The sequence below is a fragment of the Struthio camelus genome, chromosome 3 (assembly GCF_040807025.1).
Source record: "Struthio camelus isolate bStrCam1 chromosome 3, bStrCam1.hap1, whole genome shotgun sequence".
Classification (NCBI taxonomy): Eukaryota; Metazoa; Chordata; class Aves; order Struthioniformes; family Struthionidae; genus Struthio; species Struthio camelus.
The window spans coordinates 127,870,231-127,894,194 of NC_090944.1; the positions used below are offsets into that span (position 1 = coordinate 127,870,231).

The following is a 23,964-nucleotide window of genomic DNA, read 5'->3' on the forward strand; positions in this document are numbered from 1 at the left end:
AAAGGTTACACTACCCTGACCTGAAACAAAGACAAAAACTAAAAAAGACAAAATGTAATGCTCACCATTTATTTACTGTTTCCTGTTTCTGGAAAGCAGTTCTACCTTTTTCTTTCAGTATCTATCTTATGCCTGAAAAATATTGTGCCGGAAGATGTCTACTTTCACAGGCTTTAAATATGCTACTTTTGATTACTGCATATTCTAAATATTTCCCTTATCCTTTTGATGAATCACTGGGACTTGTACAGCTTCTTGTTTGGCCTGTTCCAGGAATGTGGGAAAGCAGGTTTATTTTTCTTCATTTTTCACTATTTTGTGGCTCAAAATTCAGGTCAACAATTTTAACTTTTCATATCATGCTATAGGACACATATCTTTATCTCTTTATCTCAGACTTGCTACTGAAATCCTGCAGAGTAGAGCTCTTTATTCTTCACTCTGCTTGTCTATATGTGTTGTAGTTTATTTTGTATCTTTCTGAATTTAAGTAACTACACTGGACATAATTCAGTTGGATAGTGCATTTTTATGGTATGGCCATCTGTTTCCAGATCAATGGCCGAATTTTCTGGTGTGCCTTGATATCATGAGGGAGGATTTTTTTCTTTCCATCTTTAAAAGTCAACTCAACTTTGCAGAAGGCTTGTTTTCAAATGCAGTGTTTCTTTTCTATTTGTCTACTCGCTTTTAGTTTGTGAGGCTGAGGAAATTAAAAACCAATCATCCACTCAGTCATTGCTCATCTTTTTTTTTTTTAAACTAAGAATATGATTTCTTGCAAGTGTTCTACCTTTACGAGAACAGGATCGCAACTTAACCAACTGACGCTGCTGTCAATCAGCAATGTAATATATTGAGCCTCTGCATTTGCGTTTACGTTTTTGAGTTAGAGCTTTCTGGGGAGGAAAAATAAAGCACAGACCATTGTATTGAAAAGTTTCTGACTTGTGTCAGGAGTTCAATCAACTTTTTTTTTCCCTCCTCAGTTTTTCTAGTTGTGTTAGCATTTCCATTACTTCTTTAAAAAAATTAAGAATATACTTGTATTTTCAAGCTAAGTTTCAGCTGCTTATGCATTTTTCCTTCACACCTTAAGCTTGTTTCTCTTAATTGTCTGTGTTTCTTTTACAATGCAACTGTTAAGGCACCAGAATTGTTTTGAACTAAAAAGTCTTTGAATGAGCCGTTGGCAGAAGACAACTGCCTTAATATCCATCAGAAAGTGGTTCCTCATGTTGTGCGTTACAGTGTGATACTTGAAAGCTAGCAACAAGATTATTTGAAGTCTGAACAAAGTTTGAGAACATATTCAGCTCTTTTTTCTTTCTCACAGCTGTTCTCAAGTGTTCTTTATTTGCTTATAGAACGAAAAGGCTTTTTTGGACTTTTTTTGAGGTGATATTTGAATGTTTCTAAAATTGTTATTTTTGACAAAAGAAATGCATAGTTTTTCTAAATTGCAAAGTATGACAATGTGCATGACAATTTAAATTTCTCCTCTTAGAAAAAATGCTGAATATATTGAAATACCAAACTTGTATTCTAAAAATTATCCTCTCCCAGTTGCATAAAGTACTGGAAGAAGGTTTATTTATTCATAAGTGATTCTCCTGAGAAACAATCATAAATAGACATCCGTAGTCCCTTCCTTATCCAGTTTCATGGAAGCCTTTCTTAGCTTAAGGATTTCTTCAGGTCTCATCCAGTTCAGTTTTCTTCTTATTTCACGTGACAGACGGAAGAAGAAACAATAAAAAAAAAATTGTTTTTTTCTTTTTTCTTCCCACTCTCCAGAGCTGAATGACTTTTGCCTGCTGCCTGAGCAGATGCTTCCCTCTTAGGAAATCTCTGCTATCTATGAGGAATGCGGAAAAGCAGCTGCAGTTAAATCAGAAAGTCAAGATTATTAGTCCCAGCCAACAGCCAGCACCTTACAGTGGTGGGCTGTGCAAGAGAAGAAAACAGTATTGCACCTAACTTCTAGCCAAAGAGCAGAGGTTGCTCTGTGCTAGCTTGCAGCTGAGGTCTGGCTTTCCGACACCAGTTATACTGTCCATGCAACTGCAGGAAGTACAGCCTCACTGCTAAGAGGGAGGAAAACATACACACGCAAAATGACCAAGCCCTGCCCCAAACCTAGGTTTGTTGCTCAAGGCGCTGCAGCATCTTCAAAGCCTCTACAAGCTGGTTTGTCTCTGAAACAGTTTTTAAAAGCTTATTACAAGTCAAATTGGAATTGTATTTCATCCCCCCCCCCCCCACACACACACACCCCAGAAAAGCCCCAAACCCAAAACACTTGTTCCATCTTGCTTCATTTGTTTATTTGGGAAGTCACTGAATATCAGGGCAGGAATATTTATCTGTCTTGCGGCAGAATGTTGAAAGCTTTGTTCAAATATAACGCTTTACAATTTCAGAATGCTTTGCAGAACTAATTTTGGCGACTTAGGCACTACTCTGCTGTAAGAGATACTGAAATTAATAATTTGAAAATGCAGTGTCCTATCAGTGATTTTCGTTGGACAAATTTTCTTTGACCTTTTAGATACTTTTTTATTTCATCTGTTAAATATGAGAGTTCTAAAATTGGGTTACTTTTTCTGCGAGTTACAGATAAATAATTTCCAACAAAACAATCTCAAATATTTTCATGTGCTTTGTGTGTTATTAATTCAAACATTAATTTAATTTATCATTTTGTTGAGATTGCCTGTGATAACTTTAATTTCTTTTTTAAGGTGGTGATGTAGCTCGTGAAATGGAAGATGACAAACCCAAGAAAAGCCAAAAAGATGATGAAGAGCAAATTGCTAAGTACAGAGAACTTTTAAAAAGTATCCAAGAAAAGGAGAAAAAACAGGAAGATGATGATATAGAAATGGAGGTTAAATGGGTTCCAGGTAAGCTATAATTTTTTTATTTTGTTAACTTGGAGGATATATAGTACTGGCCCCCTGATAGGGACATAATGCAAGGCGTAGGACTTGTGGTAGTAGAAACTGATCTTTTTTCCCATAAATTGAAATCCAGATGGATTATAGTGATGAAAATCGAAGAAATAACTTGATTGAGCTCAGTTCCTCAGCTGTAAGGCTGTCTGTGCAATTTTTTTTTTTTGCCAGTTTTTCTTGTACTTGCTTTTTTATTCATCGTTTTATAGATTTTTCTCGAATAGAACTCATGTGTTTGCCACAGAATCACAGAACAGAAGACTCATCTACACTTTTAAAAAGGAAAACCAGTATGATTTGGAAACAGCATAAAATTTGAGGTGAATTGCTTTAAAATCTTGCTAGCTTAATAGTGAAGATTTGGGGGAAAGAAAAGGGAAATGGAATCTGACCTTCCAGTGAGACTACTTTGTGGGAAGGAAAGCTACTAAGAAGAAAACTTTTTGGGAATATTTTGATGTATTTAGTGACATCCAGATTTTTATCTGGGAATCAAGCAGATGACTTCACCATATAGCAGCATCCCAGCAGAACTCATCTAGAGATCTCAAAAACAATGTCTATTTTTTCCTTCGTAGACAAAAGACATTCAAACTGATTTTTCTTTTGTTTATGGGTGTGTGCTTTCCCTTGGATTTATTGCACCAGTTTAACAACTCAGCACACATCACTGTGGCCTCTCTTCCTTGCTCCAGGTCCTGAGCTCGTGCTGGCTGCCTGTACCAGCCCTGGCACTTGTTACATCCCTTTGTAAGTTAATTTCATGTGCTGAAATGGCAGAACTAGTCTTGAAAAGAAAAAAAGATGTGGATCTTTTTCTGTTGGGTTAGGAAGCCAGATAGGTTCATGGAAGCACTTGGTGAATGCTCAAGGGTTGAAGTGTGCAGCCCAGAGAGCAGGGAAGCGTGGCGTTCCCTTTCGGTGGGCAGCGAGTTGTTGTTATTTTGGCTCGGTATGTGTGGAGCTGCAGCCTACGTGAGGACGCAGCCTGATCTATTACTGTAAGTAGTAAGACTAGAGCCATGCTAGAAGGCATCCATGAAGAAGGGACTGGATTAATTCTAGCTGGGAATGCATATCTAATTATCTGATTTACGCTAATATTATTCTGCATTCACTCAAGGAGAACTTCTGTTGCATAAAAATGCTCTCTCTTAAAATCCTCTTCTGGTCTGTACTAACTCAATTAGTGAATTCAATTCAGTTCAATGAATTAATTTTATTCCTAGGTTTTGATAAGATCTGTGTTTGAAAGTGTGCGGTGGCATTAAAATAGCTGTGAATTTTCAGTTGTGCTTATATAATCTGAATCCTTTCTGGCATGAATTCTCCCAAAAGTTTAGAGGAAAATATGTATACCATGTGTTATCTGATATGAGTGCTTACTAAGCACAGCAGTATCATCATGTTTTACTTCTGCTATCCACAGTGTGTCAGTATTTGCATTCTTGAAGTTGCTTTCTTAATGTCTTTTAATTCATTGCGTCACTGAGCATTAAAGGCAGCGGAGTTTTCATACGTAGGTAGCTATGATAAGATTTTTACAAAGATTTGTTGTTACCGCCTTTCAGACCAAAGCTGTAAGCCACAGTAGAAACAAAGTGTTGCTATTAGGAATGTGTTCTGTATTTGTTTATATAAAATAGATAGATAGGGCAGGCTTTTAAACAGTTAGAAAAGCTGTCATTTTTGTGTTGGTTTTTAACTATGTTTGGGGTTCTTTTATTTGTGATACAATCTGTCCTCCCATATGAGAAGGAATCTCGTAAATTGTATGAATGAAGTTCTGTAAATCAAAAAAATCAAAGTAACCTAATGCGGTGATATAGTTAAGAATGTAGAGCAAACCATTCATTGGAGGACATGCAAAATTGTTTTAAGAGTGACTGAAGGAAACTTAGTAGCACAGGGAGAGCTGAAGTTTGTTTGCTGAAAGGTTCTGGCTGTTAAAACTTTACCTTGCATGTTATAGGTCAATTATATTAACATTTAGGAACTGTGGTAGACGTGGAATGAAATTCCCTTGCACAGGGGCTCCTTGTGTCTTTGCAATTGAATTTCGCTTTAGAAAATTGTCTTTGTTCCATATTTCATCTAATCCAGCCCCTTCCCTACTGCACCTTCTTGTGGAGCTCCTACAACTTTTGGTATGTTCCCACCTCCCTTGAGAAGAGGGTGGAAAGGAGTGGGGTTTATGCACGTGAACACTCATCGTCCTTCCTGTCGCTCTGAGAGGCCCGATGCTAAAACCATTCTGATAAAAATGACTGACTTTGTCTAGAGTCAAGAGTCAAGTGGATATCTGTGCATTGTTGCTGTTTGTTCATACAGTGATGGGCTGCATTTGCATATGTGCACAATGAAGTTTAACATTGGTAGTTTACAGTGTTTGATGTCAGTTCTGCAACTGTGGTTCTGCAGTATGTATTAGTGTTTCCTAATTTCTTACCCTAAAAAAGCTGTAGTAGTATCAGAGATCATCAGAAGTGCTGGAAATTGTAGAAGCATTCACTTGCCCCTGTTAGTTAAACTAATTACCTCCACGAGGTTGGTCAGTAGTGCTATTAGCCCCTGGAATACAGCCAGTAGTGTTACAGGGATAGATATATAGATCTATAGAGAGAGAGATGCACCTTCTCTTCCCCCTTCTTCCCTTCTTCCCTCTCCTCTCTTCCCCCTTCTCTCGTTTCGTAGGAGAAGAGCATTCAGACTTTGGAAACCTGGGTTCAGTTTGTGATGTTGTTACTCCTGTTCAACCCGGCTGCCTTGCCTGCTGGTTCTTGTCTCTGACCATGTAAATCCACTTTCAGATTCCTGTTCCTATTCTGCCTCCTTCATCCTTTTAATGAGTTGGATGGCTTCCTTCCAAACTAAGAGTGTTAAAAGTGAAGAGAAGTGTCTTATTGTTTTCACATCTAATGTCTAGCAGTGCTTTGACCTTCACTGATTTCAGGCAGCACTTGGAGATGAGGTCCTGCGCACCCAAAAGGGAAGTTTTTTGCGGGGAGATGTTAGGGTGGACCATAATCGGCACTTGCTGAACAGTAGCTTATAACTCTGGCAATTTATGCAGTTGAGGTTATGCCTCCTTCTCAGAGGAGAGGTATATTAGTTATTACGTTATTTTTCCTTAAACAAACGTGCTCATTTAAATTCCAAAACAATTTAATTGTGTTCTGCTTGGAGCGTTTTGAGAATTCAAAAATAGTTTTTGTTATAATCTCTTAAGACTCCTTAATGTCTTCAAAACTAGTTTTTGTCTGTTAAAATATTTTTATTATCAAGCTCTTCCTTAATATACTTCACTTGTTGCAAAATCATTTTCCTGCCCAAATGCTTAATATAAAGAGAATTACAACAGTTAAACCTAGGAAGTTTTTCAATTGAAAGTCAGATTTGATTTAATTTAATTTAAAAATTTGAGTTTTGGCACAAATATTTACACATGGTTATAGAAAGCATACTTTGTGAATGATTCAGTTATTCTTGAATCATAATAGTTTTAAATAAACCTCGGTGCCAACAAAAATAAATTAGATGGAGTTCCAACTCTCGATGGTCTGTTTCTTTCAGACGCAGAATCAGTGTTACACTGAAGCATCCATCTGTTTTCTTAATCATATCTGATTTGAGCAACAATGACTATCCATCCTTATCCAGCTCCCAAAGCTCCATTAGAAGGTGAAGAGGGAGAAGAGCACAATGGAGTCTGTTGATGATATTAGGCCAGTTTTTCATACAGTTTTTCTTATTGAACTTGAAAAGTAATCGTGTGGGAGGAATATTTAGCTAGGCTTAAAGGAAACTTTAGGTTTTGTTTTCATCCGAAGTAGAAGAGCGGGCAGTCATCTCCCTGTAAAGCACATCGAGAACCCCAACTGCGTGTTGTTACAGATCGTGTGGAGCAAGAAAACGCTCGCGTGGGATATCGGGCTCCATCCGTCCTGTTCCTTCGCGTGTTGGCTGACCGCGGTGTGCTTCCCTCAGGCAGCCCAAAGAAGTACGTGCTCAGTGGTGCATGGCGTGTGGAAAAAAAACTACAGCGTCACCTGAGCACATTGTAACTGCTGCTGTTGGTCCTGTATTTGGATGGCTGGTCCTTCTGAGAGGTGGTCCTCAGTGGGCCCTTTTGCTTGCTATCCATGACTGAACGTTAATTTTAGTTTTTCCTGCTTTGATATGCTAAGAGGTAGTGAAGGGGTAAAGGGCAGAAAAAGGAGGAAAACCTGACAGGCTACAGGGCATTCTTTTCAGGGGGTTATACTGTGTTAGCTAAGACGTCTTGGCAGTGGCTCATTTTATCTTTGGGGGCGAGAAATGCTAATGTTATCAGAAGATTGCTGTCAGCCATTCCTATGAGCTGCCTACAACAATGTTTTTTTCTGAGAAGGTATACATGCAAGATGAACTTGTTGGTTTAGATTTTCTGAGAATAGAAGAGTATCTTTCTAGCTTCTGATCTTTTCTTTTTTTCTTTTTTTGCTGACAGTTAAAAATTGTGAAACTTGTAACAATTTTCAAAACTATCTGTTTAGAGCAGTAAAAATGCTGACCTGCTTCTCTCCCTCCCTGCCCCCAGCTGTCTGAGAAACCGTATACCTGGGTTAGTTACAGTGCTATTTGTCATGCTTTTAATTCTTTAGTGCAAGTATGATTAGTTGCTTGCTAATATGTATTAGTTTCTCCCTCTTCGTGGCCCTGATTTGTGAAGATTAAATACGACTAGTGTGATTCATTTGTTTGTACTAAATTTTTTTGATATAGATAAGAGTACAAATTAGCCTTTTCTATGGACAGTTAATAATTCTACCTAAAGTAGACAATTTCTTTCCCCTTCTGCAATCAAAAGCTTTCTGACCACTTAAATACACTCTCACTCTCGGGAAGTGGTCTGGACAGTTGTTTCGAAGCCATTCTGATCTGTGGAGAAACTCCAGTGCCTTTCATGAGACTGCCAAATACCACAAGAAAGGGCTGTATTTTCTTCCAAGTCCTTCTGCGCCAGATGGATCAAATGATTCCATTTTCCAGGCAAATAATCAGAAATCTTGTAACCTCCTTTGAGATTTTGGGGGTCTCCTTCCCTCCTTCCCTCCTTCCCTCCTTCCCTCCTTCCCTCCTTCCCTCCTTCCCTCCTTCCCTCCTTCCCTCCTTCCCTCCTTCCCTCCTTCCCTCCTTCCCTCCTTCCCTCCTTCCCTCCTTCCCTCCTTCCCTCCTTCCCTCCTTCCCTCCTTCCCTCCTTCCCTCCTTCCCTCCTTCCCTCCTTCCCTCCTTCCCTCCTTCCCTCCGGCTCAGTTTCTGGGAGAGGAAGAGATATATTGTAAATATTTGCTCTGGTAGTATCAGATGGCTTCCTAGTGAGCACGTTTGTGGTGGACCTATAATATCCTCCCTTTTCTTTATCATGGCTTTGCATTTGTTTGCTGTGTTAGTACCCAGTTTTTGTGGTGGCAATTGTTTGCAACTTGTTGTTAACTCTGGCTTCTATCATTTTTTGCTCATTTCTTCTCTTCATATAAGGCATGATTTAATACTTTTTTAGATCTTGTCTGTACTTCATGTTTCAGACATGTTGTAACCAGCTCTCAAGCCTTTGAATTATTTTTGGAGTGTAGACAAGTGCAAGAACAGAAATTGGTGTTTGCAGTTTTTCAGAAAAATGTTCTGCTTGCTTTTCTAGGGACGGTAGAACGGTCCATGAAGCTGCCCATTTTTTTCCATTATGAACTCTACTTTCAGTTCCTCGTTACTGAGGAGAGCTGGAAGAAATGATGAGGAGCTGGGATTGGCCAAATGAGAAACCTGGGAGTTGGGAGAAAGAATGGGATCTAATCTAGGACATCTGAAGAGGTCAGGCTGTGATTTCTGAGCAATAAAACTGGCATGAGAAATGGGAGATTACGATTTGGTTAGGGTGAGAGCTGGACGAGGGTGGTAGGAAAGAGGCTCTGACAAGAGACAATTGGAACAAGTATAATTGGGAAGAGACAGAACGCGTCGGGCTTGGAGGGGAAAACAGAAACGTGATTCCTACACGTGATTCCAAAGGTCTATCAGTCATGTCGTAAAAGGATGCTAACTAGAGGATATCTGACGCACTTGTTACAGAAGTTTAAAAAAAAGTGTAGTGAATGAAGCAAGGAAGGTAGGAGGAAAAAAACGGTTTCATTACTCAGGCTGTTACCTTCTGCCAGGAAAGTGGATTCTCTCTTTTTCTGCCACTGAATTCTGCTCCAGGGAGTTGCAAGGCAAGTCAGTTAATCTCTTCACATCGTGAAGCTTCATTTTTTTGTGAGTGCCCCTCTTGATACCCATCTCGATACCTTCTATCTAATGTGAAGAAGGGCTGAAAGTGTATAAGCTGCATCTGAAACCAGGAGTTGCCCTTGTAACGTGTAAGTGCTGCATGATGTAAAGATTTTTAGAAAAAGCATTCCTGAAGCGTGTGAAATTTTTCACCCAAAATGAAGAATGCTTTTAAATTCAGTGTCTCTTCTGGATTTACATAGCTATCTGTAAAACAGTGACACTGCGGTTATTTAATGGATTCTTTTTTTAAGGTGATGTTTTTCCGCCACGAAATACTGTAATGATACATGTTATAGAAAGCTCCGTTCTGTGTCTAGAGTAGGGTTCAAACTATTGGCTATAAATTGAGCAGTGACACAAAAAATACATGTTAATTACCATCTATATATTAAATGGGGTTAAGGTCCTCTAGAAAAGATAAAATATGATCATGTGATGAAAAACTATTATCAGAATTCATATATTCGCAAGAGGGCTAAATTAAAGATTAGGGCATTCTTGTGTAGCTTCAAGTGATAGGCTTTGAAACAGTATCAGTTTGTGTTTAAAATGTGTGGAGTTTCATGTAAATCTAACACATTCAAAACTTTCTATTTCATCCCGTTAAGCTACGATTATTTAGAGACGGTATATTGCAGTTCTGTGGTGCGTGCTTTCAGGGACCCTTAGGAAACTGTCACAATGCGGAAGTAAAGAGGAAACTTCTTTCAGGAAAGCATTTAGTGTGCCATCCAACCTTTTCTAGCTGTTGACAGGTCAGGAAATGCAAAGTTGAGGGCAAAGAAGTTAGACCGTACTTGTAACAAAAGGACACGGAAGAAGTGAAGATTTAAGTTAATGGTCTAAAAGGTTATAACTCCTCGCAGAACCCGGAGCGGAAGAATGGTGCTCCTCTCTTTTGATCCTTCAGCTCACATAGCTGCTAAATGCAAAAATTGCTTTTGGCAGCTTGGTGTGCCTAACCAAATAAGAGGATTATTTTTCTCTTGCTTCATCTTTTTCTTTCTTTTGAATCATTACAATTTGAATTGGTACCCAGTGATAAGAGAATACGTTCTTTTATACGCTGTAATTTTTTGGTTACTGTGAGAGGTTGATCTATTTTAAGCAGTCTCTGCCCTTAATCTCTACTTCTTGTGTACATATAGTTTAGAAGAAAAATGCTGTTTACCTTGAAAGTATTGAATCTAGGTTTCCTGTCATGCCAGGAATATGCTGTTTCTTATGTTTAAGATAGCTTTCTATTATTAAATTAGTAAGGTACCAACTAGCTTTAAAATAATTTTGGGAATTAAAACTTCTGGCCGTTTAACAGGAAAACAGACTTCTTTGATCAAAGGCTGTCAGCAGTTAGGTAGATTGTGTAATGCATGCATAGTACGTGTTCAATGTTTTGGAGTATTACAATTATTTTAAAATAAAAAATAGCCATTTCTATTTTTGTGGCTTAAAAGGCATTTTCTTTTGTTTTCTATCTATTTATAGACATACTATAAAAACAGTGCTATTTTTTGTCTTTAATAGAGTGTAAGTTTCTGATTGCAGTAGTTTGGGTAAAAAAAAAAGTAGAACCCAAATCCAGAAAGCCTGTGCTTTTTTTATGACCTAAATATTTGAAAAATCCTAAGCCTCTCGATATTTTAATACGCTTTCCTCTTCTCCTGTATCACTTTAATTTTAAGTGGAAATACAGGATTTCATACGTTCTTTCTTGTCCCAAGTGTTATAGCAGAATTAGAAGGCTGGATGACTGAAAAATATCTTGCCTAGTTTGACTTAACACATATCACATTAGGAGGGTAGTACATAATGCAAGAAACTCTTTGGTTTATTATTTGGGTTCTTTTGTGCTTTTCAGCTGCAACTTTATTTTGACTTTAAATTTGTCAAAATAATAGCTTATTGTTCCCTTTTGCAGTAAAGGATGAAAAACACACTAGTTTTCAGAGATGCCGCAGTATTATCGCAGAGGCAACGTTTCAATCACGGAAACGCTCTATATCTCTTGCCTCTGTGGGGTATATTGGCATGGTAACAACCAGATGATAACTCTGCGTGGAAAGGACAGCGCTGGCTCGAGGCGTAAGCCAGCTCTTGGCAGATGGTCGTACGTTCTGGTCATGATTTAACTTTTCAGAGTCTTTGTCAACTCACTAAACCTTTTGTACTTTGTCTTTCCCCTCATGAAAAGCGGGAGTGACTGTACTGTATTCAAAGTGGTTTTGTGAGGCGTAACTAATTATAGTCAGGTACATTAAGGGTGGCTGTATATGTTTTACTGCGTTACTCTTATCCTTACAAAGTGGCATCTCTAGTATAAACGGAGCGCTAATGACTGCAGAGGAATCGCTGAGGAACAGCAGTAGGGCTGGGAATCAGGTTTTGTAAGCTCTTCTGACTTGTACGATTTATTGCTGAAGAATTGTTTTATTTGGAAAAACACATCCTTGTAAACTGATACTATTTGTAAAGATGTTGCACTAAGCAATGTTTATGTTGTTTTCATTGACTTGATAAGGAAAAAGCAAAACTATTCCTTTAAAAAGGTGTAGATTTAAAAAAAAAAAAAAAAAAGGTTCAGATTCATCTAATTTACTTTTTTGATCTAGGCCTCAAAGAAACTGCTGAAGAAATGGTCAAAAACCGTTTGGAAGGAAAGGACAAGCTAACTCCATGGCAAAAATATTTAGAGAAAAAGAAAGAAAAACGAAATCTTAAAAAAAAAAGAAAGGTAATGTTTGCTTTGGTCACTTTTTTTTTTCCAATTTTTGAAAATGCTGTTATTTGCTTGGACGAATTTTAAAAAGCTGCATAGCTTCCAGTACTATTTTGAGCTTTGAACGTGTAGTGGTCACTCATTTGGAAAGACTGAATGTTCCTCATCAAACCTACAGAGTTAGAGGATATTCAGGGTAATATCGGTCATACATAATATGCTTGCAAAAACATTTATCTAGCTATCTGGTTTTAACCTGTGTAACTGAAAAGATAAATGAGTCTAGTTTAAAAGCTAACTTTATGATATACTTTTGAATGCGTTAGGAGGGGTCTTTTTTGCTACAGTAAGCTTGTCAGTGCAAAGTCGTCATTAGAATGACAGTTATTGTTTGGGAATTTTTTGGTCTAAAATGATAGAGACCTCCATCTCCCAAAGCAGTAGCAGCAAAAAATTAATAGTCCTGAAAAACTACTCAAATTTCCAATTGCAAAAGAAAATTAGGGTAAATCGTTTTGTCATTCATGCACAGAACTGTTCTGTAGTAGTGTGAAAATCGCTGCTGCTTTATCTTTCTACGTGCAGAATGTAATTGTAAACTGACTGACTCCAGTGGTGGTGATGTGCAGAAATACAGAGTAATGAAACCTTACTGCAGCTGTTAATCTAACTTCCCCAAATTCTTCAATTATTCTCAATCTATTTCATGTTACAGAATAATATTTATAAGAGTAATTTCTACAACTTGAGGTACCCTGTCCATTCCAGTCAGTTTTAAATGGCATCTGACCAATAAATTCTTAAATCTTTTGGAAGATGATTACTCTGAATTTAATAAATAGCACTATTTTTTAGCTAGCATAATATTCTCATTTGGTCTCATAATTAAGTCAGAGGTTTCATATACAGGAGGCAAGCTGTATGAGACAGTTCTTCCAGTAATTGAATTTATTCTTTCAAATCCAGGTTCATGTTTTTTGAATTTCAGAGCATAAACTGAGGCGTCCTTACTCAAGTTGTTCCCCAAGTAGCGTTTTTGTGGAACGTAAAATAAGGACATAACAATGCTGTGATGCTGTGTCAGACATAAGCTTTTTTTACATGCTCTATTCTGTCTCAGTGAGAAGCCCTGCCTGGGAAGGAGCGGGGCAAGTAATAGAAAGAAATTTCCCCAGAGTACCGCAGCGGCTTTGGGGTCTGTGACTCCCTGAGCTGGAGGTGGTGCCGTTCTGAGAACGCTATGTGACTGTTCTTATTTTGAATAGAAGTGGTATGCGTTCGTCGGAAAGAGCAGTGAAGTAGCGAAGAATAGAAGAGCGTGTTACTTCACGCAGTAAGGCTACGTTGTCTGTCTTTGTAGGAAATAAAAGCAGTCAGGTAATAATTAGGCACACAAAGCTACTACGTTCTATGCCTTGATTTTTATCACTGAAGTGGGAAAACTGCCTCCAGTGAAGCAGAAAGAATTTCCTCTTGAATATATGCCATAAACTTAGTATATGTCACACTTGGACTGAAATCTGTACCAACAGGAGAACTTTCCAATGTGTTTTCCCAAATGTAGTGACTGACAGTCTCTTAAAAGCATTTATTTTTTGTAAACGTTACTTGATCCTGTAATTTGTTGATATGGTTAGGTGGTGCGTTTTATAGTCTAGGGATACATCTATTAAAGATCCTTTTGACTGTATAAATTGCCCTTCTTTGGGTACATTAAAATAAAAAAAAAAATAGTTCAGTCTTTGAAACAGATTTTAAATTGTTGATTCTTCCTTACTTGCATTTTTAGCGTGCTCTAGCTTTATGAAGTTCAGCATATAGTGTTTCAGTTTTCACGTTCGTAGTCCCTAACAGAAGGAACATTTAATTTCAGTGAAACGTGCATAGTAGTTTACATCTTGATTGGAATAATGTTTATGTTTTGTTACAGGCTACTGCTGAGAGAGAATTGAGTGGAGATGAACTTCCATCTGATGTTGATCTCAGTGACCCATACTTTGCTGAAGAGCTTGGGGAAACAGGTAGGTCAAGACAGGTACTTTTTTGGAATAAATGTGCCCTTTCTGTAAATAATGAGCTTTAGAAATGAAGTCAGATTAGGATAAACGCAGAGATGGCATGTTCAGAATGAGATAAAGTAGATGTCGTTTGCCTACAATTGCAGGCAGTAATGGTAGATACTGTAATATATGGAATGGTAGGGAAAATATTTCTCCTAGCTTTCATCAGAGACCATCGCTTAGTCAACTTCTGAGGATCTCTACTGGCAACAAGCTAGCCATCTAACCACAAAATATTCCAGAGAAAATAACTTCATTGCCTTGGAAGTTTGTTTCCTTTTATATATGTGAGAAGCCAGATATGTATGGGCCCCTTTGAAGTTTGGGTCAGTTAGATAAATACGTCAGATGTTTTTGCATCACATACAAAACAAGTTTTCTCGTAGGTAACTGATTGTTCTTCACCAAGTTGTCTTTCAGAAGAAACTGATTTTGTTTGCTGTTAGTCTGATGCACGTTTTTACTAGTGTAGTCTGGCTACTTAAAAACCCTAATGGTGAAATAGTAAGCTTAAAATCTGTGGTATTTTTTTAACTGAAAATTTTAAACATATTTCTACAGTTTGAAAATATGATTTATTTTTCTCTAAATAGACCTTTAGTGCACGTAGCCTACTTAAATGGAAAACAGAGAACTATTCAAGTTTTCAGAATTATGATGATCTAATACTAAATAGATAGCAGACTTCCGATACTAATTTCAGTCTAGGAATTCATTTTAGCATGATAATATGAGCATCAAGACAGTATTAAGCTTTTTTGAAATGTAGTATTTTAGGAAATAACTTGTCTGGCTTGGATTTTTAGAATACCTTTTTTGCAAGCTTCTTGGTCCAGCGTTAAGTTAGCTTTTGCTGTGGTAACAGCAAATTTGTTCTGACTACAACTTTGGTGGTTAAAGTTTTATGGTGGGGATAATCAGGAAGTGTGAGTTCCTGGTCTTCCATGCTTTTGGGAGCCAAAGCCTAAGAATGACTCATGGAATTGTATATTTGTTTTTAAAATAGCAACAGAGTTGCAGATAATCACCACTCTTTCCCCCCCCCCCCCCAAGTATAGCAGTGTACGTCCAAGTTTTATTTAAAAAGAATGAACTTGGTTTAATTTGAAACCTGCAAGCATAGGCTTCTATCCTGATTGTTTGTGTTGGGAGACGGTAAATAATTCAGAAAAAAATGTGGACTTATGTATATGTGTAAATATTCTGAAGTATAGAACAAGAAGGGTGAATCCTATTCATGTTTTAAAGAAAATAACTACAATACAAGGTGTCATGCAGTGCTGACTTTTTTGCCTTGCTTTCTTAGTGAGTAGGTAGAAGAGTCGCGTATAGGATATTTCAGAAACCGTTGGGAAGATCCAGTTTCTTCAACTGCTTGCTTTTGTTACTAGCAGAAACGTGTAGGTACTCCTATAGTGATGTTTGATGTTTCAATGTTGTATGCAAAATCTCCTTTAAAAAAAAAAAAAAAAAAAGGTTTCTTCAGCATTATATGAGAAGTTTTGAGTCACGAAGGGGCTCAGCACAGAATGAACATATCTATAGTTTTTTAACCTTTCTGTCCATAATATGGAGAAAAGACTTTTAGTGTGCATGGAGTTTTATCATCCATGGGGACATGGAAAACAGACGTAAAGGTTATGCGAGTGGAACTTTTGTTTGCAAGATTACTGATAGTCTGCTGAGAAGGAGGAGAAAAACAGAATGTGGCAAGCCCTGGAGCAGTTTTAAAGGGAGAGTACAGTGGTTGGCTGCAAGCCAGTTGACATTTTAACGACGATTACACAGCACAACTTTGTCTGGCTTTCACCAAGTTTACCCAGAACGTCTGTCTCATAGCTGGGGTTGTTTTTAAGCACAGCTAGTTTATCCAATTGGGGAACAGGAGTTATGATGTTCTTTGAACTAGGCTGCAGCTCTGCCAACTTTGTATCTAGGGTACAGGCAGTAATAAGTTGAATGATCATAATTTTTCATAAGCCTTCAACAATTCCCCTGAAAGACTGAAATTTCTCCCTTAAACGGGCTGTCAAATGATATTAGATTATCCTGGAACAATATATGACAGGATATGTTTGCAGACTCAGGTGACCAGAGCAGAAACAGTGAGGACACAGTAGTGCTGTTAGGGTTTTGCAGTTGGTATATTTGCTCCCAGGCTAGATTGACTTGTTCGCTGTACCGTCTATGGGTCTGTGTAAGTTATTTTTTGACAAGTTGAAGCAATTGGAGGGCAGCTAGATTGCAAGGAGGTGTTAGACAAAGGGCCTATTCGAGCAACAGTGGTATAAAAGCAAAAAACAGACGTTATGAGAAGTCTTCTTAAGCAGGTATTTGCCAGGCTTGTCTCCGTTCCAGAAAACTGTGAAGTAGGCAGCGATTCTTATGATGTGGAGTGCTCCCTCTCAGGAGGGGCATGGTAAAGCCCCAGTTCCTTGTGCTTGTTATGCCCAAAGAGCGCCCATGTAGGGTGCAAGCGTGTGCTAGTTAGCGCTTGTGAAATTTATGCCAGTGCTTTCCTTGGACATAATTCTGTATGTGCATAATCCCTAAATGGTTTCTCCGAAGTGCCATGGGCTAGAACGTAAAATACTGTATGTGTGTAAGCCTTTAGGTTGTATTTAAGCAGCTTGATTCTAGTTTGGTATTGTGAGGAAAGAATTTCTTGGCACTCTTGTTTTATATTAAGGTATATAATTTTTCCAAAAATGTTGTAAATCTGTAATTCGGCTTGGCCAATTTTGGTCTTAGTGTGTCTGTTTCCTTGGGGTCTCATAAAAAAGGTCTGTGCAGTACAGAATGACTATTTTTGAACTTAAACTGTTGGAAGACTAATAGCTGAATAGTGAAATTGCTTATTAACATGATAGCAGCCTCCTGCTTTTGGAAATCACTGCATAGCTTCAGAGCAGCTACACCAATTAAATATAGCTCTGTTAATTCTTTTTTGGGGAAAAGGAAAATATCTATTTTTTATATATATATACATACAAGTGTGTTTGTGTGTGTATATATACACACACACACACACACGCACAGTAGTACAAGATTTAAATATACTTTGTTTAATGCAACTTCATATTTGAAGCACTCTGCAGCTAAATAGTGCATCTTACTGTGTTACATCTTGCTATGTTTTCTGAAAAGTTCAGAATTCCAATGAAGAGATTTTTGCTAACACACCCTGTTATTGACAAGATGCAAGTTTCCTTTGTACCGAAGCTTTTTACAAGTCAAACCGAAATCCATGTGACGTTGGAAAGAAAAATTCAGTTTTGTGAGTGAAGGTACCCCACCAGTCAAGGATGATGAAGTTCTCTGTACAACTATCCCCTCTTTCAATGTTATATGTTGTAATGGAATTAATAGATAGATTTTAACGCCACTTTGAAATCTGATTAGCTTGGTCTCTTAAAGTAATTTACTCATATTATCTCCCTACAGAATAAAGAGTGCGCTGAATTTTTGTTGATGGAGGAATTAGTGATAAATTTCCTGCCAAATGGGAAAAGAACTTGTAGCTATCAAATGTGAATTGACTTTTTGTTAGCCAAAAAGGTTCTTAAGTTTTCCATGGATGGATATATTTTAGATATCTGACTTATTCTTTCAAGAGTAATATTTTGGCAGCTGAGGATGAAAGTATTGGTTACATGTCAGCTGAAGTTTATGGAAAAAAAATAATATAAGCAAGGCAGGAGAGAATGTGGTTTTCTTGTGAGAGCCATAGGAAGTGGAAAGAAATTGGAATTTCATTGTATGCTAGAAATATTCTGGTTTTTATCATGGTTAGATAATTAATGATTTCTGGGCAAAGTGATTAACAGCAATTTTATGCTTTTTTGTAACATGGTTTTAGCATCTATGATTAAACTGTAAATACATTCTGCATAGGTGAGCTGTAACTGAGTTTTAAACCAAGTTAGAAAATAAATATAACAAACTGCTTGAAATTCAGCAGACTTAAAAGGTATAAGGCATGTCTTCTGGTGCTTTAAAATGGCTCTGCGGATTTTTTCCAAATGTCTTTATCATTGTCCAAAGAAAATACATTTCTTCCCAAAGAATTTTTTTCCCGATTGGAACTTTTTTGCTGTCCTACTACTGTTATTACAAATCCCATAGGCTGCAGTACCATTTAGATGCTTTCTCATGATCTAATTTACTGTAGATGTAGAAACTGATAGCTTTTTAATGCTGGAAGGTATCAGTATGACTATTTATGGAGACAGAAGAGGCTAAAAGCAGAAAGTGATTATTCGTGTAGACCGTGTTCTTGAAGATGAAGGTCAACTGCTTAACTGATTATTCCTTTGTGTCTTTGCAAGGCTTGAGGCTGACTTTCAAAGTTCTGGATAAGGTAGATGAGAGCTCTTGAGGGCAGTGTTTGGACTCGGGTCAGTCTCTGTATCTCAAGTCTCAAAATGATGGTTAGTCTTTTGCTGCTAATGCTGGAAAGTTGTTCATGTGCAAAATGAGTGTGGTAAACAAAATTCCTGACCTGAGAAAGAGCTAAATGGCAGTTTTAGGGAGCTTGCAGCAGGAACTAGAAGTTTTTCTCACTGGGTGGTGGCAGCTGTCAGTTCTGCATAGCATTAAAGAGAAGCATCAGCTGCAGTAGGCTAGACCAGGTCTGATTAAAAGACGGGAGCGGAGTTAGGTGTAAGTAAATTCTGAGGTTTGGGATCAGTTTGGGGAGGGCGCTCATCTAGGTTTTTACACTCACGTGTGTGTGTGTGTGTGTGTGGTGGGGGAGGGAAGGACCTTCAGAACATACGTATGGGGAGAGCGAATGTGTTAAGAGTATGTTAAAAAGAAAGAGAAAACGATATGTTTGTCCGTTTTGAAATAAAATGCTTGTCAGGAGGATGGAAAAAGGTTTTAGTGCATAGAATGATTTCAGGCCCCAAGCTGCTGGTTGCCTAAAAAACGTTCCTTTCATAGAAAATAGCTTTGCATAGAAAATACCTTTAGCCTGTGACGGCTTTTTTAAGATAAGCTGTCTTCACTTCTGTGTTTCTACATTTAAGGAAAGAAGAAGGAAGACAACTTTAGGTCAGTCCTTTGAAAGAAAGGAGAAGAGTTTATTGATTCATCTTCTAGAATCGTTTTCTCTGCTTAGCATCCTCAAGCCCTGTTTGCTTTTCACTGGTTTACCCAATTCTGGGAAGATGGAAAAGATTTTAAATTTGTTGAAGTCTTACATAAATGTTTTTCTCCCTCCTTCACATTAAATTAATATTCTGGAGGTTAGGTAAACAATTATTTTTGAACCTGATTTTCCTGCACATTTTCTGAAAGCACTGAATTAACAATTTAGTACTTGAGCTGATGACATTATGCCTCTGCAGTTTGTTTTTTGGTGGCAGCGGTTTCTTTGTTCTGTTCTAGAAATCCATTTCAGGCTTGAAATCTGTTTAGAAATAGTCAAGAGAATAGTCAAGGGAGGAAGAAGTGTTCTTTAAAAAAAACGTGTCCTGTTCCAGAGTATACTTAGTGATATAACTTGACGTTTTTTTGGCATATTTGTATTTCTAGTCTGAGTACAAATCTGGCTTAACAAAATGGAGCCAAATATCTTCCTTAAGAATACCCCCAGTGGACTATAATAAATTGCCTGGGAATGTAATTCCAAGCTCAAAGGTCAGAGTGTGTGGCTCAGGTCAGGAAACCACCTTCTTTCTCTGCTCCTTCTTGATCTAGGTCTCTAAGCTTCCCAGAGAGAACAACTTGATTTCAAAGGATTTGTAAATGCAGTTACTTTCATTAAAAGTTATGTTGCCCTCTGTTTTATGCTGTTACTATTCATTGCGTTTGTCTCATCATCGCTTTGTTTCTAAAATATCTTGTAAGAGTGTAAGAAAGCTTCATCAGAAGAATATTCATGCTGAACAGAGTCAAGTATATTTTCATTCCCCTAATTCTGCTTTTGCTTGGCTAACAGCACAATATGATCTTTTAATCTTGTATATTAATTTAAAGACCATTTTCAGTCTCTTTATTTTAGTTCTTTAAACTGATGTAATTTGTCATTCAGCTGGCAGATTTTGATTTCTATTCTTTGAGAGAGGAGAGACTTGCAGATTTGCTTTTTTTTCTCCTAAAGTATTTATTACATTGTCCCATTCTGTACTAAAACTTAGAGTAGAACAAGGGAACAATTTGAAGACTGAAGACACCTCGGTTACGTTTGAGTGTATAAACCAATTTCTCTTTAAGTACCTTGGGAGTGGAGTCATGCTTGCCTGCACTGTTATGATACTTCTGTTTACTGCTCTCTGAAAACACAGTAAAACCCTTCCCCCTCATCCCACAACTGTTCTTTTTTGACTTCTTTTTGCTGTTTGAGCACTGCTGCCTCTTTAGATTAATGGTGAGCATTCACTGAATATGTATTCAGTGAATCTTTACTAGGTCTAGCTGATTTTTCTTTATTTTTGTCTTTTATTTCTTTAAATAATGACAGCAAGAAAAGGAGATGCACGTTGAGGTCCTGTTCATAGATAAATTATGATCTCATGTATAAGCTTGAATAAACATGCATATCCTATCTTTGCATTCAGATTTAAAGAAGAAAGCAAAATCAGTTGAAAGTGCTCCAGAAGCTGAAGCTGAAGTTGAAAACCAGAAGGTGAAGTGTTCTAAAACGTTAAGGATGAAAGACGTTGAATTGCCTGAATTCCACAAATACTTATGTACTTGCGAGTAGAACTAGTGAATTCCGTAGGGTGGTTATAAACAGCAATAGAATGAAATGATGCGCTTCTAATAGTGGGAGCTTTTGGAACGAATTACCCAAGAAGAGTGGCAGATCATCTGTGCCTTAATGTCTTAAAATTAAATCAGAATAACACTCTGGAAGAGTTATCTTATAGTTGAACACAGCTCAATAGAGTTTGGTAACAGTAAAATGTAAGGGCACGGCAACCATGCTGACCCCATACTCACTCTAACTTTATAATTATACCAGTATGTTTGCGTGTTGGGGCAGTGCAGAACTTCTAACATCAGCATAGTATGAAACATTAGAAACTTTTACTGTAGACTTTTAATCTTGAAGATTTAATTTTCCAGTTATTGTATGTTTTCTTTCCATTCTTTTCCAGAACAAGTATTAAATTTAGTTTTCATTCTGCAGTGTGAATATTGCTATAAAACTATATCCATTCTTGATTTCTAAATTGGGGTACAATTTTCAGGTTAGATTATTAGTACATGTCACATAGTTGAATGTGTATATTTGCATTTATTTATATTTAATAAAAGAAGAAATCAATGTCTGTTTTTAATATACCTCAAAATGTTAAAAAAAAGTTATTAGGGATGAACAGTTAAGCACTCAACAGTTAGGAAATGCCTGAAATATGACTGCCTGGACAACCCTATTTCAACTCATTTATGTGTATGTATAATCACATAGACTTTATTGACAATGTTGCAGTATTTTTTTCATGGAAAACCTCACTTCATTGTGTACATGGTATCTTTTCCATTTTAACAGGCTGAAATTGCCCTACTTATGATGGACAACGAGGATGATGGCAGAAAGCATTTTAATTATAAAAAGATAGTCGAACAACAGAATTTGAGCAAGAAGAAAAAGAAACTCTTAATGAAAAAGAAAGAATTATTAGAAGATGACTTCCAGGTAATGGTAGACTCCTGATTCTGAGAGTTAATTAGAATTTTTGTTAGTATCTCTTAGTTTCAGGGGAAAACTGGGGGTTTCATATCATTCTCCTCCTTTAGTCTAGCTGAAGGAGAAGAACATTCGATCTGTCTTTTTAGGGAGTTCCAGGCTGTTTTCAGAGGAAAGAAATAGTCTGATAACAAGGTTGAAGGAGGTGGGCAGAGTCAGTCTCTGTAAAGTGACAAGACAATATTTATGCAAGCCCTTGAACGACTCATTGCCTGAAATGCTCATTGGTACCTTTGCTCTGATTGGGATCCGCTGCTGCTTCCCTACTGGCCTGTTGTTCTCCAACAACAAACCTCTCCTTGGTTTGCCAGTTGAGGCACACACAAGACTTGCACAAACATTTATGTGCTGCACTCATCAGACTTGTGACTGGAGCTATTTCAGTAAGGGTGAACAATTTCATGGACTTCCGTTTCCGTTAAGCAGCTCGGCTTCTGAAGTTGACATAACTGATACTTTGGCCATGCTTCTGTTGTGCATCAGGCCAAATCAGCTCAAGAATTCAGCATGTTTATGTAAAAGTCGGAATTAAGCATTGTCTTTCGCTTAACGTTTGTCTTTTTTACTTGATTACAGTTCATGTCGTATTGTATTTAAAAGCTTTACTATGTTGGGTAAAGATTACCTAAAATAAGGTTATCTCTTTGTCTGCCTTCAGGTGAATGTTGCCGATACAAGATTCCAAGCCATGTTTACTTCCCCCCTATTTAATTTGGATCCTTCAGATCCAAATTTCAAGAAGACAAAAGCAGTAGAAAAGATCTTGGAAGAGAAAGCTCGCCGAAGAGAACAAAAGCAGCAAGATCTTCAGGAGGCGAGCAAAGGACTGGAGAACAAGATGGAAAAGATGGGAGAGGTGGAGGTGGCAAAGATGGAGAGAAAGGAGAAGAAATCCATAGATCCTGCCTTATCCATGCTAATAAAATCTGTCAAAAATAAAACCGAACAATTTCAGGCAAGGAAGAAGCAGAAAGTCAAATAACTGAACTTTTATTTTTTACTTTAGTAAGAGACTTTACTTTAGTCTGTGCTTTTCTAACTAGCAACGTCTATTAAAATTGTTACAGCATGCTCTGGTTCCTACAAACCAAAATTTTCCTGAAAAGTTGCTTAATTCTTGTGGCAATTTTTGAAGCAACTAGAGTCATGATAACTCTTTCCTTGTGCCCCAACAAACACCTTTTTCTTTTTCTTTTTTTTTTTTTTTATTTAAACTCATTGAAAAACTGCTCCTGGAACTCTTAAGTTTAAGTATAAAATTGATGCTTTTGGAGCTGTTTATTTTGTATTATGCTGTCACTCAAACATACTGGAAGTGCTGAAGATGGCTACAAAAAGTCATCATAATTATGGCGGTATTTATAATATAAGAAAAATATTATTGCAGAGGTTTAGAGTAGACTTAATTGTTTGAGAAGATCTGTCTTAAAATATTTTTAATTCTGCAGGAGTGTGTAAACATTTGTCTGACAAAGAAGGTAGTAATATCACTAAAAATAAAAATTGAAGAAATTTTTATACAAGTTTTTTGCATGTTTTAAAATGATTACATAATCTCTACTTCTTTAATTTTACCTTTAAATAAATGAAGAGTTATGGATCATGGTAGAAATAGTTAATGGAAGGGGTGCAATTTAGAACAGTTTCATTAATAGATATTCAAAATAAATGATTAAAAATGGCCTGAAGTAGTTTGGGGCACTTACCTGTATTATTTGCTTCTGAACCTAAATAAAACTACGTCTATGTTAAATTTTTTTCTTTTCTGCTACTAATGTTGCATTCCTGTTAATATAGTTCCACTTACACAAAGTCACCCAGCATTGCAAGTATACAAAAGATGCCAAAAGTAGATCTAGATGATACAATTTTAGAAGCAGTAGACATTGGGCCCTGTTAGTATTAGTGTCACTGATGAAGGTATCAACAGTACAGGGAAATTACTTGCAGACTAGCAGAAAATTATCTTGCTTCCTTGCAGTGTAGGAATTGTCTGACTAACTTTTCTTCCTTTTTTGAAGTATTTGCTCTATCAGCTCTGATGGAAAGACTGTGTTTTGTCAAAGAGAAAAGAAAAAATTAGAAGTATAAGAGACAAAATATAGCAATACAAATGGAGATGACTTTTGCAAGAGTATTTTGCAGTAATGTGCTTGAAGAATACTTGCGGACCTTGGACATGAAAAATGTAATTGCTTTTCATTAACTGCTCGAATATCTTCA

General features: G+C 37.2%; 1 protein-coding gene across 2 annotated transcripts in view; it reads left to right on the top strand.

Moving 5' to 3' along the window:
• The window catches only part of ESF1 (ESF1 nucleolar pre-rRNA processing protein homolog), a 38,413-nt gene extending 14,919 nt beyond the window's left edge, over positions 1-23,494 (top strand). For both annotated transcript variants that reach the window (XM_068940229.1, XM_009673994.2), the window contains exons 9-14: positions 2,745-2,906; positions 11,876-11,997; positions 13,913-14,003; positions 20,606-20,673; positions 21,544-21,690; positions 22,400-23,494. In XM_068940229.1, the coding sequence (XP_068796330.1) occupies positions 2,745-2,906; positions 11,876-11,997; positions 13,913-14,003; positions 20,606-20,673; positions 21,544-21,690; positions 22,400-22,723 (914 nt within the window). In that variant the 3' untranslated portion in view covers positions 22,724-23,494. The remainder of the gene's footprint in view (positions 1-2,744; positions 2,907-11,875; positions 11,998-13,912; positions 14,004-20,605; positions 20,674-21,543; positions 21,691-22,399) is intronic.
• Positions 23,495-23,964: the final 470 nt, after the last annotated feature.